The sequence below is a fragment of the Cannabis sativa genome, chromosome 6 (genome assembly GCF_029168945.1).
Source record: "Cannabis sativa cultivar Pink pepper isolate KNU-18-1 chromosome 6, ASM2916894v1, whole genome shotgun sequence".
NCBI lineage: Eukaryota > Viridiplantae > Streptophyta > Magnoliopsida > Rosales > Cannabaceae > Cannabis > Cannabis sativa.
Window position 1 is genome coordinate 72,489,370 of NC_083606.1, and position 16,355 is coordinate 72,505,724.

General features: G+C 31.1%; 1 protein-coding gene across 1 annotated transcript; it reads right to left on the reverse strand.

The window, feature by feature from the left end:
- Positions 1-7,741: 7,741 nt before the first annotated feature.
- On the reverse strand, positions 7,742-8,475 carry LOC133039416 (uncharacterized). Its single transcript, XM_061118314.1, has one exon. The coding sequence runs from the start codon at positions 8,473-8,475 to the stop codon at positions 7,783-7,785; it is 693 nt and encodes a 230-aa protein (XP_060974297.1). The 3' UTR covers positions 7,742-7,782.
- Between the last annotated feature and the right edge of the window lie 7,880 nt (positions 8,476-16,355).

The window sequence follows — 16,355 nt, forward strand, 5'->3', positions numbered from 1 at the left end:
GACTTTGTCAAAGGATATCACCATGTACTACTTAATTATCAAAACAAACTAAATTACATAACCAAGCAAAAAAGAAGAACCAAATAACTTATATAAACTTAACTACATAGCATATATCTAGGGGGTCCATGGCCTCTATATGTCATATTATACGTCTGCCTCTGAGTATTACTAGTCAATCATAAAACGATATATGTAGAATATCTATATAACTTTTAGCAATTAATTAAGTAATATTAATTGCTAAAAGTGTTATTATATCAAACTAAAAGTTATATAGATAGATCTAGACATGTTTAGAAGTGCTAGGTACCACTAGTGTCTAATAATATTGCTCAAGTATCCTAGGTAACGGGTCTTCTTTTCGAAGCATGAAAAATCTCTAAAATACACTTTTCGAGATAGTGTCAATCTTCCAATGAATCGAAGTTCTATATTTTCATTTCACCTCATTTAGTACTCATTGTTGGACTGAATAAATTGGTCTCATTTGACTTAGCTTCTATAAGCTCTTTTCCAAGCTTTTAAAATTAAAAAAGTTCTCTAGAGGTGTTTGGATAAAAAAATGAAAAGTCTTTTTTTTTTTAAAAAAAAAATAAATAAATTTAAAAGTTCTTTTGGGAGAAGCTAAATCACGGTCCGGTGTGGTGCGGTTGTGGTTTGTATTTTTGTCAAACCATGGGGTGCGGTGCGGTTTGCAATTTAAACCGCAACCCACTGTATATTATAAAGTTACTAATTTTACAATATGATTTTTGTTTTTTTTTATATAAGAACAAATATATGTAATATATGTGTATATTATATTATTTTTTAAAGACAAATCAATATAATGACTTGATGATTAGTATATATATTAATATTATGATGTTAAAATTTTAATATTTTTTTTCACATTGTTAAAACTTTATTAGATTGATTTTTGAATTATTATTATAATATTTGATAATGATAATAGTATAAATCGCTCAAACTGTACCTCTCACACCGTATTTTCACATTGTGGTTTTTACAGTTTTAAGGTCTCGCGGTACATGTTGCAATTTGACAAATTACAAAAACTGACATATATGGTTTGGTTTGAAAAAAAAAATTACAACCAACATCCCTACTCATAGGTTTGATTTGTTACAATATGATGTTGTCCAACCAAACTTGTGGCTATGAACATAGAATTAATTACTAGAAGTCAAATAAGAAACTTTTAACTGTCCATCAAAGCTTGGGAAGTATTCGTTCAACCATCTAGCTTCCTGAACATAACCTTTAATGAATATTTTCATCTGCCAACTAATAATAATACAGTAGAACCTCTATCCAAGAATACACTTGGGACTAAGAAAATAATATTCTAATTGAGAGGTTATAACTAAATAGAGTTACACTTGAAAAAAAAAAAATCAAAATATCAAAAAATATCAATGTAACAAAAATACCAATAAACAATTCTTAATACTATATCATATTAAAATTATTTTTGAGTACATATAATATTTATACATGTACTATAATTTGAAATAAAATTATTAATTCTACATAAGTAAATTTATAAAATATATGTATATATTTTTTTAAGATGTAATTATTCTTATATAGAGTTATATTTTATTAATACGGGACTTAAAAAATGTATAATTAATTACAATATAGAGGTTATTCTTATTTATAACTGACCCAAATTTGGACTTCATTTTTTTATAACAAATTAGAGGTTATTCTTGAATAGAGTATTCTTAAATAGATGTTCTACTATAATAATATTTCATTAAATAATTGTTAATTAATTAACAATTAGAGTACATCATACATGCTAAATAATTATATTATATAGGAAAGAAGAAAAATATATATATATATGAATATTTGTTTTAATCTTGTCTTATCCTTTGACATGGTGAGTCATGGTGAGTGGTGAGTAGTGTTTTTCGTTTGTCTGTTCTTGGAAGTTTGCCTTCTATGGCTTCGTCTAGTGGTACTATTAAGGATTTGGAGGAGGAGTGTGTGGGGTTTGTCTTAGAAGATGAGGAGATTGGTGGATGGGGAGGAGGCTGTAATGACAGCTTTACTAATTTGGGTTAGTAAAGGCAATTAGCACTAATTTCTATTATTTTATGATTATTTATGTAATTAATTATTTGTGGACCCCAATATTTAGAAATAAATATTAGAGTTATAATTTCTCAATTCCGGAAATTTTATTAAACTCTAGGGGTATTATTTAGCTTATATGTGAAATATGCAATTTTTGTAATTTTTGCTCGGCGACAACAAAAAATGCGATGGATGGCTAGTTTGATCACATGGGTAAGTTTAGAACCTTATTTCTTAGTGGGAAATATTTTAGAGAAATTAAAATATCGAGATTGAGCGGGGTTATGGAACTTGACCCTTTTACCCCTAGCTTTAGAAACACCTAAGTTATAACCTAAAGGGTAAATTTGTAATTTTAAATAAGGGTTGGGTGGCTGCCTAGGTGTGTGGCACGTGGCCTATAGCTTCAGCCAAGGGAAATTGGTTTTCCCTAATTGTTTTATTTCATTTTGTAACATTTAAAAAAAAAAAAAAAAAAAAAAAGAGGAAATACCCAAAAAATCAAGAAGCTCTCTCCTTCCTTCTCTCTCTCTTCGAAACCAACTGAATCAAGGGGGTTTTGTTGCTGAATTTCTGTGTTTTCAGCTAGGGATTCAAGCAAGATTCAAGTGGAGGTAAACCCTAGATCATTGGTTTTATATTTTTAGCTTTTTCTTTAGTTTGTGTATGTGAAATTGTAAATTAGGGGCTGTTACGGTTAGAGTTGTTTGGATTTCGAATTTTAGGGTTAGTTTGGATTGATTTTAGCTCCTAGCAGCTGGTTTTAGTGTTTGATGTTGGTTTTATGCAAGTTTAAGCTTTGAGTTCAAAGCTTTGATCATTAATGGCAAGTTGAGTTTCAATGGTTTGTTCTGTGATTTCCTGGCTGGAATATATTGTGTATACCCTTATTAGGTACTCTGGAAGGTTTCATTGCATTTGGTGGAGAATTGAGCAAAGAGTGAAAAGCTTTGGGGAAACTGATGCAAACCGGCTATCAAAAACCGGCTAGCCGGTTTTGGCAGGGTTCCCCGGGCCTTTCATTTTCTCAATTTTCATCTTTGCGTTGCCTTGGTTGGGTGTTTCCCCATTTCCAGAGATAGAATAACCTATAGAAAGTATAACAGAACCTAGGGTTTTTGTTTTGGGTTTCCCGGGATTAGGGTTTTAAGCATGTAACTTACCCGGTTTTAAAATGTGATTAGGGCATCCATCTAGCACAAGATTTCCGTTCAGGTCGGCCAGCACAATTGAATTCGGAAATAAGGTAAGAACTGAATATAATGTGTGATATGATTATCTGAGTGTATGTACATGTTATGTGTATATGCATGCTTAAGCTGTTAAATGCACTACCAACACTTGTACGGTTATGGTATGGAGTGCATTGGTATAGTAAATATTATTTGTGAGTACAGCACAGTGATAACAACACAAGTTCGGGAAAGTACTAAGGTGTGTGGTATATCACTCAGTGGTACTCAGGGTACGAAACAAACCCTACCAACACTCGTACAGTAAGGTACGTATATGTGGTATAGTGGCTGCACCCTAGTATTGAATGTTCATGCTCATCTGTTAAGCCTTGTAAATAGGTGTATGGGCGGCTAATTACAAGTCGGAAATTATATGATATGTTATATGCATTTCTTACTGAGCTTGTCGACTCACAGTTCTGCTTCCATATGTAGGTAAAGGAAAGGCGAAAGCTGAACAGGAGTGAACCTGAGCTCGGATGGGATTGTACATGTCAAGCAGCGTGACCTGGAGTGTTCGGTCTCGGGACATCTGGGGATGATATTTTGGTAGTCGTTGTGCGACCTGTAATATGTGTATTTTGGAACTTTTAACTTTTAAAAGTTTGAAAACGGGATCCCGACACTTGTAAATATTTTAATATATTATAAAGTTTAATAATTAATATAAAAGTTTTAATTTGACACGTTTTTCAAGAAGATTCTTTGATTAGCAAAGATTGCACTATAATTGAAAAAGCACTGTAGTTTGCCTTAGCATTAGGGCGTTACAGAGGCGGATGGTTTTGATGTGCGATGGTGTTTGGTTAGTTGCGTTTGAATAAGAAAAAGGTAAGAAATTTCACAATAAAAGTTACAGGTATGTCGAGGACAGAGATCGTTGGTCGCAAAATGGAGGCAGAGAACAAGATAGTCTTTCCCTATTTTATTTCAGCTTCCAGCAGTTGGTTCAGGTCGGGTTGGGTCGTTCCAACCCGATTAAAGATCGAATACCCTCCAAAAAGAAAAATGCTATTAATCCCGAGCCATGTGGATGGAATTTTTAACTATCCACATGTCATTTGCAGCTTATGTCATCTCATTCATAAAAATGACTTGTATTTTTTTTAAAGTATTGCTATTGGACATGAGTGGTGCCAAGCACCTTATATAGATGTTGCGATTGGTTAACGATATTCGTCAAAAGTTATTTTCTTAAGTTATATGAGATTCGATATACTTAATTATATCAATAGCAGTATAACACCGAGAATGATACTAAACACCAACATCTTTTAGCAATTCTCTTTTTTATTATTATATTATTTTACTTTATTGAAAGATTTAAATGGATAAAAACTAAAAGTAATAAAAACTATACTATGCATGTGTCAGAATAAGTTACGACGTGACTTAGGAAATTAATTTTAATATTTTTTTTTTGTTATATTTTTTGACAGTCCAATGTTTACTTCCTATCCTTAAGTAATAGAATTTTATTTCCTTTTTTCTTTTTAAATCTTCAATTACTTCCAAAATGTTTTTCTTCAATATTTTGTGTTTAATAAAGCATTTCACCCTCTATTTCTAGCATCCATCAGTTTTCAAAGTTGTTTTTCTTTCAAAATTTTTGATCTCAACCACAATATTAAATTTTGAATCTATTTTTGTTTTCAAATGTTTTGAGGTCACAAAAAATTTAAGTTCTTGTATTTGTTGATCTACCCCCCATATATGTTGTATCTTTCCAATGGAGGAAGAAGAACAATACAAAATAAAAAAAAAAGACCTCATAAGTTTCTTAAATGTAAATAATTATTAATATACTAAGTGTTTATTCAAAAAAAAAATTAATATACTAAGTGAAAAACATAAACTGTACTAAAAAATATAAGTAAGAAAAAATTTATAGTTTAATACACATCTTATTTGTAGCAACATCTAAGATAATTTTTTAATTTTTTTTTTCATAATTATTTGTGATCGTTGTTGTTATTTAATACATACTACTTATAATTTTTTTTTAGAAAAATCGAAAAAGTTAAAGTACTAAAATGAAGTTTAAATATTTTGTTGTATTTTTTTCTTTATATGTGTAGTATGTTGTTGAATAAATTCCACTTATAATCATTCCCTTTACATAATATCCACATCAGCACACAACAACAATTACATAACACGAAATAAGACTCAATATCCTAGGTGGCTTTGCCTCTACAAGACCAAGAACCAGGAGTTAGTTACAACTAATTCTTGTAACTAACTTCCAGCTCTGATCAACCGACTCAAGCATTATAAAGCACAGGAAATTAAAAGCAAAACATAGAGTTGGACAGAAAAAGTGATAAGAGAGAAGAGTAAACCCTAGATCGAGACTTCTGCTCCAAGATCCAGTGAAGAAAACCAAGCAGAGAGTTAGCTCTCGTGGTGAGGAGATAGAAGGGAAGGAAGTACATGCACAAAAACAGGAAACAGATGAGTTTGATCGAGAGATAAATAGAGAAGGAAAAACAAATCAAAAATTGTAAAAAGGAAGAATCGAGTCTTACCTGGTCGATTTTGTGACAGAAAGCTCCACAAAGTTGTAAATAACCATTATCGATAGTGGATATCAAGCTAGATCTCTAAGATGAGCTTGACAGAGACGTAGCCCTAATTTTTGGATGAACTCTAAAATATTTTTGGTGTTTTCTCTCCTTTTCTCTCCTGATTTTTTTTATTTATCTAACATGTTTTGTGTGTAAAGGTGAAGATCCTAAGGTTTCTACTTAGGATCGAGCCAGTTCTTCGAGCAAGTTCTTCTGCTAGGGTTTTTATTTTTCGAATTAGAGTGTTGTGTGTGTGTTGTGTTTGATTGTTAGGACTTCTAGACTTTTCTTGAAAAGTCTTTAAGCCTTGGGTTAAACGAAATAAAGATTGTTGTCGTGTGGGTTCAAATCTTTGTCGTTTGGTCTTATTTCACTTAGACTGAGGAAAGGTCATTTTTGACCTTGAATATTGGTAACATATATATTTTGTTGGTGTAGGTTAAAATAGTAAAATTCCTACATATGTAATTGTTTGAATCTTATTTTCGACATTATAAACTATTTAGAATTTTCGAAAAATTTACTTTGTCCTAAAGAACTACAAGTATGTATATAATCATAAAAAAAAAGTATTAGACTAAAAAGCTTTATAGAATTTCGAACCATAATAAGAGTGTACCGAAATAGTCATTTTATAAAGTGTATTATAATCTTATACCTTATAAAAGGAAAACTTGCCCAAATTTATAAAGTATAAAAAAAATCAGCAAAACATTATTTGGAAAAATATATATAACAAAAAAATTGGAAGATTAATATTTTTGAAAAAAATTGTATTTATCTTTTAGAACAAATTTGTAGGCTCTAAAAATATCATTTTTATACTTGTTATTATCTGTTTTGGCATCTAACAAAGCTTGTGAGTCTAATTTTTTTATCATAATCATATACGTTATAGTTATTTAAGACTAGTTATCAATTTTTAGAAAATTCTAAATAGTTTACAGTGTAGAAAATAAAGTTTAAACAATTATTTACCATGATAATAAAACAAATCACATATGAAACAAAATATTTGAACCTTATACTCAGTATATGCTGTAGCTATTTTGGACCACATGTAAATTTTTCAGAAAATTTTAAATAGTTTACAATGTCGAAAATAAGGTTTAAACAATTACTTACCACGCGTATAAAAAAATAGTCACGCATACAACAAAATATTTAAACATTATTTTCAACAATGTAAATTATTCAGAATTTTTTAAAAATTTACAAGTAGTAGTAAATAATTATAATGTACGCGATCATGAAAAATTAAAAGCTCTCCTAAATACCGAAATAAATAAAGAGTCTACTAAAATATTTTTTAAGACGATGTATTACAGACTTACCCTTTAATTACAATAATGTACACAGTATTTATACAATTATTAAAATTCCATCAAAATTTAGTTACAAGTAAAAAACAATACCTACTAAAGACTCTCTCTCTCTCTTTAATTTAGGTGATGTTTGGTTTGGTGTTGTAATAACTAAAATATTGACTATTATGCTATATAGTACATAGTTTTAGTAATTTCGATGTGGAGATAGTAATTTCATAGAATATATTAGACTTTTTTTTAAAGCTCCCAAAGTTATGTCCTTTTTGGCCTAAAGATATATTGGGTTAGGAAGTAATACTATTGCTATTAGTGATAGTTATTTATTTGGTAAATGAGATACTGCTTGATGTTATATACGGTACCATAATTATAGTATTTAAATAATGGTGGTATAGTAACATTTTTAGGTATGATATGGGGTTGACTTGTTTTATAAAATAATAGTAGCATTATAGTAGAATTCCTTAAACTTGTGCAATTGTATAGTATTATTTGATAATAAAAGAAATAATAGTAGGAGTTTTTTTTTTTTTTTTTTTTTTGAATGGAAATTTAACTTTATTAGATAACCATATCAGTTACCAAAACAGGTAACAAAACAGTTGGAACAGTGTCCATACTGAAATTACAATCAGGGAAGGATACAGAGGCTCGAGCGAACTCATGAGCCACCATATTTGCTGATCGACGAATAAAATAAATAGAAACATTTTTTAAAACATTAAGCAACGCCTTACACTCATTAACCACTTGACCAAACGTGGAAATCATAACAATTGAACTTCTTAAGGCTTGAACAACTGATAAGCAGTCCGTCTCGAGCACCACTTGCTGCATTCCGCTGTCTTTAATCCAGCTTAAAGCCTCCCTAATTCCTACAGCCTCTGCCAGTTCTGGTGTAGATTGAACATTGAATAACCTTGTATGGCCATGGATGAATAGGCCCCGATGATCTCTTGCTACCCAACCAACTCCAAACTGTTGAGAACCTTCGAAGATCGCTGCGTCAACGTTAACCTTTACATTATTTTCACTTGGAGGCACCCAATGCTCGGCTCCATCACCTTGGTTTAAACCAGCAGCCAGGAGCTCAAAACCAGAAAAGTGAGCATGTTTCCATTGAGAAAGGTAACTTTTTGCTGACGTAACAATGTTTTCGGGAGACTTGAATTTATTTTGCCAAACACGGTCATTTCGAGCATTCCAAATTGCCCAAGTAACGGCCACCAGCAGCTCCCGATCCTCTTTCTCCATCCGCTGAAAATTACTTATACACTTATAGTAGGAGTTTTATAGTTAGTTAGTATGATTAAGTTAGCTAATTATTAAGAAATAATTAAGGGTAATATTGAATATTAGTAGTAACTGATTTTTTTATTTTTTTATTTTTTAAATTGGAAGATTAGCTAGTGGTTGCTAAAAGTAGTCTTATTCACGTGGCATCAAATAATTAAGATTATAATGGGATAAGAATATATAGGAATAACACATAATTGTTGAGATATGTTTGAGAAATTGTTAGAGGATTAATAGGATAATCGTTGAAGCTATTAGGTGGTTTTCTTATCCCTCCACTTTGACTAAATTCAAAGTATCTTATATATAATAAGAGTGGTATATTGAGTATAAACATGTATAGGGCTGCCAGGTGGAATTTATTTAAGTATTATAGTAATTAGTTCAATAGTATTATTCTAGTTTAAATTCAAGAGTGGTGTATGGTTAAACTAACTAGAATAAGTTTCAAATTCCAATAATTAAAGTCTATAAATAGGAGGCCTTTCTTCTCAATTCTAAAGTCACGTACTAAAACCTTCATGCAATTTTGTTATCTTAGTTATTTCATCATTTACACTCTCATCTATAACCACAGTCACATCACCCTCTCACTTTGTCAACATCAAACCCAAAGTCACATATATCATTACTATTACTATGTATTCTAATTACTAAGTATGAAATCTATTTGACAATTATTATTTCTCAAGGATCACTTCATCGCAATCAAGCTAGGTTAATCTTCACATTTGAGATTAGGAAAATAAGTAGAAAAACATAAGTGTTCTCTATGTAATAGCATTCATAGAAAGAGTGGGAATAGTAAAGGAAAAGTTAACTGAAGTCTGCCTGACTCTTTGTTGTTTGTTATTTAATGTACTGTATAATAAATATGTAAATAATATGTTTATAGGATTCATGTTATTTATGTATATGTTTACAGTATTAGAGCATGGCTATTGCTAAAGATATATATTTGAATAATATGTTTATAAAATTCATGTTATTTAAGTATGTATGTAAATAGTGTGTTTTTAAGATTCACATTATTTAGTTATGATTGTTATGTTATTTAAATAATGTATAGTTTTCTGACATTATTTAAATTAGATAGATTATAGTTTATGTGACATGGTTTGACCGAGAAGATAATGGTTAAATACTTGACTATTTGGGTCTATATGTTAGATAGGGGGCCATTTAGTAGTGGGTACGATTTTACTGAACCCAGCCCTGCGCAATTTAGTCCAATAGCTCGGGTTTATTTGCCAAAGTCGGACTCGGACGTAATCATTATTATGTGACTTAGCTTAGAAACTAGTGATTAATTACTAGTGACAAGATTAAGCTTATATATATTGCTATTTGTCTAAGTATGTGCATCTAAGTTTTAATTATATGTTTTCTTTTATTTTATGTGACTGACAAGTATTTTCTTACTGAGTTTAGTAGCTCACCCTCATCAAACTTACCATGTGCAGATTAAGGTTGTAAAACTTAAAAAGCCACTGGCAAGTGAGACCTTAGAGGCTTGTGTGTGTACTCGTTGAGGACCATATAATTGAGGGTGGTCTAGGGCAAGCTCCATTTATTATATTAAGTGTTATTAAATTAATGTCGCGGTTATTTTTATTTATTAATTATTATGTCTTTTAAGTCCAAACTGAGCTCAAATATGAAATATTTTATGTTTATAAATAAAAGCGACATTACAGTTTTTCCACATTTTAACACTTGTAACTAAATTAGTAATTTATGAAAAAGTATGGGCATTACAGGTGTAATGGAAAAATAATAGTAATGGTAATAGAATGGGTATGGTAATGGCAATTAAGGATAAATACTATTTTGGATCCTGTGTTTTGTAAAAGTTATCAATTGGATCCTCTGTTTTGTTAAATGATAAAATAGACATGTATTTTCTAAAATAGTACAAATAGGAACCTCCACAATGTTTAACATTTAATAACATTAAAATTAAAGTACTGCGCCAACCCCCTAACATGCAGTCCACGCCTCGAGCTCTTCAATCTCATTGCTTAGCCTTATCCTTACTTGGACACAGAGTACCCGTGAGCTAACGCCTAGTAAAAAGAGCTATGTAGGACATAACCCTTCTAACTAGATACTTCACATAAGTTACTCTTAATACTAATTAACAATAATTTACATTCCATAAAATATATTCACAATGCATGTTGTTCTCACATGCATAAATCAAAGTCTCATACCGCACATTATACTTACATATAATAATCAACTATACACTCATGTTTATCAAACATGAGGTAACTGTTGGGTTTTGTACCCTAAATAAAACCCATTTTAATATAATCAGATTTACTGATTAATAAAGATCAGAAATCACATTCTGTGTTGCATGGTTCACATGATTTATTTCATGATTGTATTTAATGTATAAATTCTATTAAGTCCAGAACATATGTATTTCTTCGTGATTATAATGTTGTCAGCACAGTGGAATATAATCATGATTGTATGTTCAAAGAGTTTAATTCTTTGATTTGTCAGTTCACTGGATTTAGACTAGCATGATAATCAGCGATTGGTATACTTACACCTTGGATAAGTGTTATGTCCTTTCCAGGGCATTGGTAAAGTTGACCAGTATTGGATGTATGGAGTATAAATTGGAAGGGACCGATATTGAACTTTGATTAGATATGATAAATTTACCGTAATACCTATTCAATTCAATATCACCTAGTTGATCCTAGATCAAATGATCTTAATCCTGACATGGTTAAGTTCGATCTCAAGAGTGTTATTCATGTTCTTTGATTTGTTAGTTAAGCCTATTTTTTGGTCAGGGTGATACGTACATTTTAGGAACATGATAGTACAATTGAGTGGGAGCGCTAATCATAGATATGGAATCTATAGCTTCTGTCCGACATAGAAGTGAAACGATGATTTCCTTCGAGCTTGCTAAATAGAGATAAATGATAGAGCGCTCATTTTATTGATTATATTAATTCACTATAATATCATTTATAGGTGGCCAAGTATTTTGAGGATAAAATACATTGAAATGGTGTAACGGTAATTTTATCCCTATGCAATGTAGATCATTTATAGAGGATCATTGATTATTGGGATTATAACAATAGATAATTAATAGCGTATCTATATCGTGGAACATATAGAACGTTCTATGTAACTGAGAGTGCAATTCCAAGTTCTATGAGTGGATGCAACAAGGAATTAATAAGTTAGTGATTTTACTTGGTAAATTCTAGTTCAGCTTATTGGAAGCTCAGTTATATAAGCCCATGATCCCCATACTAGTTGAGACCATACTGCTTGTAAGACTCAGTTAATTAATTTTAGTTAATCATTATAATTCTAAAATTAGACTATGTCTAGTTTATGAATTTTCACTAAGCAAGGGCTTAAATGTGAAGAAAAGAGATTCTAGGTCTTATTTATTAATTAAGAGACTTTGATAAGTCTAATTAATAAATATATTAAATGACAATTTTATTTGATAGTTATTTTAATTATTAAATAAAAAAATTTGGCATTTATAGGATTGAAAGTGCAAAGAGTAGTATTTGTGAAAAAATAGATAAAATAGTTGAGAAAAATGACAAAGCCCAAACTAATATAAGGCCCACTATGTGGCCGGCCATTAGGGGTGTATTTTACTCTATTTTTATCAATTTTTTATTCCTAATAATTCAACCTTAACCCTATTGAAGATAGTATAAAAGGAAGGCTATGGTCTATCCAAACTAATGCCTCCAAAGCTAATAACCTAGCTTTTGATGATACCTCTTCCTTCATCTTTCTTCTTCAATTCGAAACACTTAGTCTTTCTTTACCAAATAATATTCAGCCATTAGTGATTGAGTAAGTGCCCACACACATCAAGTTGGTCCTCAATCATAGTATGTAAGACTGTGAAGAATCTAATCAACAAGAAGGAGAATCGGGCTTAGATCTTGGTGATACTCTGCTACAGAAAGGATACAAGGGTTAGAGATATGAATGGAATGAGTCATTTAATTCTGTTGCACCCACTGTAAGGTTTCTTAAACTTTATATGTTTATTTCATTGTTTTAGAAATTCATATTAGGATGCAGGGCCGGCCAGAGGGTGGGGCAGCCGGGGCATACGCCCCAGGCCCCATAATTTTCGAGGCCCCGAAAAAATTTAAATAATATATATACATATATAAAAACTTATAATATATAAATATTTTATTCCATTAGTTGCATGAGAATCTTATAGCACGACTGGTAATTGGTGTTATTTATGAGTGGAGAGGTTGTAGGTTCGATTCTTCCCACCTTCATGATATTTGCTTTTTTTAATAGTACTATAAATAATGTATATTTATTATGTGCTTTTTAAAAAATTTATAAATATGTAAAAAAATTATATAATTTTTGACATATTATTTTTTTTTTTAAAAAAAAAATATGGGAAAATATATAACACTTTAATAGAGATGTTCGTAATAATTAATTAAATATTACTTTATCGAGAACTTATGTGGCAAAAATTTATTTATTACATAAAATAATTAAAATTGATATTGTGTCAAAAATGTAATTAATATTTATCTTTAATTTTTATATAAAAAAAGGCCTATTTTTAAATTTTGCCCCAGGCCTCTTCTCACCTTGAGACGGCCCTGTTAGGATGTTAATGAAACATACTTGTTAGTAAATCTAAACCCTGGTAAAATAATTCTAACAATCACTTACCATAAGTTGTACTCACTCATGTTAAAGTTATAACCTGCAAGTGTTATGCTCACACAAGCAGTAAGACCCTAACACTATTCTCATGCTAACGATGCTAAATATGTAAGGAAATCATCAAAGCACATAATCAAATTAAATAACAAACCAAACAGAGTTGTATGCATAAACATACACCCTGTGCACAGATGCCCACTCTTCTTACCTCAGTTGCTAAGACCACACTTCCTACCTCGAGCACCTCAACGAATTTCCTTGTTGTGAACAAGATCCTCAGAACTGTCCAGAACGTGGTCGCCGGCGTTCACGTCGGTTTCGTTGCCGACAAAGTGTAACTTTGTCCCCGATTACTATTGATGCGTCCTTTCGACTGGGGAAGCTCTCCACGGTGCTTAGGACCTCAAAACAATCAAGATCAACCAAAGAAAAGAGGCCCAAGTTGGCAGATCGAAGTTGTCTCCTTCGTTGGCGGTGTACCGTCTTTAATGGAGTCAAAATCTTAGTCCTTTGTTTTGAACGTTAAAGTTTCGTTTTCTTACATCAAAAACAATCCTTAGGGTCGCATACACTCATATCTAACCTCCCTTGACCCAAGAAAAAGCTTAAACACGTTCGAATTTGTGTCCGTTTCAAGTCGTACGTACCTTCGAAGCTTCAACAATGGTGAAACTCGAAATAGTGACCTCTGACCCTTATACAACGTTAAAAGGCTTCCTTAGGTCGTACATAACTTATCTCAAACATCCACTTTCACCCATGTTGCAATCCACTTGAAGAAAGAAGAAAAACTCGATATATCGTATCAACCGTATACTCTCAATGTTTCACTCTTTTGGCGTACGAATTTTGAACCCAATAACCAATCTCTAACGTGTTTAAATCGAACAAAAAGATCGCCTTAAACCAAAAAAGAACGTTTTTCATTCCTCATAAATCAGTTCCCTCGTACGTTAAGTTGTTAATCAACTTAAGTTATATTATATTATATATATACGCAGATTATATAATAATAATAATAATAATAATAATAATAATACCATTTAATACTATAATAATATTTACCAATATTAATACAAAATAATTGAAAATAAATGATAAATATCAATTTTATTATCTCACACGTATTACTACTATTATTATACCCACACTAATAATAATATGTACCAAAATCAAACAAATAACACAGTTATTTAATATCTAGATATATATATATTTATTAGATATTATGCACATGCCCATAAAATCAACTATTATTTAAACTCATACATATTTAAATCCATAAATATGTAAAATGACAAAATACTCTCAGTGGTAAAATTTACAAAAATATCCTTCTGAGTTAGCAGATATTACAGTTCCTCAGTATCTTACTTTCCAAAGATTGATTGATGAATTAAAGAAACGCGGAATGACTGAGATGGCACGAAAAGTGTGTGACCTGATGTTGTTGAAGATGGGAAGCTTGAATTGCCAGTTCAAGTTATCCATGAAATGAGATGCAGGGGATTCGATATGGACTTGGCTACAAGCACAATGCTAATTCATTTGTTCTGTGATATGCAAAAATTCGAAGAGGCGAGTTTGGAATTCGAGAATATGATTAGAATGGGGAATAGTTCCTCAGTATCTTACTTTCCAGAGATTGATTGATGAATTAAAAAAATGCAAAACTACTGAGATGGCACGAAAAGTGCGCGGTCTGATGTCGTCTGTTCCCCATTCTATGAAATTGCCGGATACTTACAAGAAAGATGGAGATGAATCTCGTGCGCGGAAATCCTTTATTATTTGAAAAGTTGAAGCAATGTCACCTATATTGAAAACTTGTAATGATCCTAGAGAATTAGTTATGTATAGAGGTTCATCTGAAAATGTTGTTGGAAAGGCGAACCGGTTGATAGAGAACATTAAGAAGAAAGTATAACAACTCTCTTTACTCAATAGCCTTGGGGAGTCCTGGACAATTTTGAGAATCATGGAGATTTACACTTGTTTCATGTTTCTAGTAAAGTAGTTTATCTAATCGTTCTTGTCTTCTGTTATAATGAATGCACATTCATTTCTTTTTAGTCAAATACTTTGTTATTGAAATGTAAAACCTAGCATGAAGCCTCTCTATGGTCATTCTTAGTGGTCTTTCGAATGCTTTGGATATTTCTTGTGATAATGGATGATCTTTACTGTTTTCCACAACAGCTTTAAGGTGAGTGGTTAATCATTGATAAATAGGAATCTGGGTTATCAAAAAATTTCTTGTGATTATTTCTAGTATGGAATGAGTCAATCATCCACTTTGGTATCTTATTGAACAAAAATTGTGATATTGTTCCTCCATTGATCAAGAATTTCAATTTTCGGGAAGTATCATGATCATCCAATAAAAAGGGTTTCCATTTTTTTAAATGACGATTTGAAGACCTATTGCTTCTAATAACTGTTGGCAGAGTTGATCATTCGAACCTTTCAATTCATAGATGTGGATCTCGGACCTATGAATGGGGATATTCCCGAAATTCACAAATAAAAAAGAAAGTGAGTTAGACAAAAAGGGAAAAAACTTGGACAAAAAAAAAAAGTAACTTGGTCTTAAGAATACTAATTTTAAGAATGAGTGATTGCCCTTCTCTAACCGTTTCGGCCCAACCTGAAGCCAAGTGCCTCATCTATGTGTTCTCCAACATAACTCAAATGTGAAGTTTTATCAAGCTTTCCTTAGAGTTACCTTTATCGTCTTTGAATTTTACTTTAATAAATTAACCATTTTTAACTTAGTGTTGGGCAAACAAACACACATTAATAAGAGGTAATTAAAAACTTTTAAGAGTCAAGCCTTAAACAAATGATTAGGGTTGCTTTGACTGGCTTTCTAGAATTTCTTCTTAATCCTTTTTTGCTTCTATGATTTGTTCACTTTTTAAAAGTGAAAACTACGAACACAACTAGCTTTTCTGAACCATAATAAAAAAATTGATCGAAACAAACTATAATAATAAAATAAGTTTATTAAAAATAAAAGGATTTCATTATAAGTTTATTGATGAAATAAACCACACAAAGTACTAAGTTGTCTCGACATATATAACTGGGCAGATTTTAATTACCTCAAGTACTATTAGATAATGGTT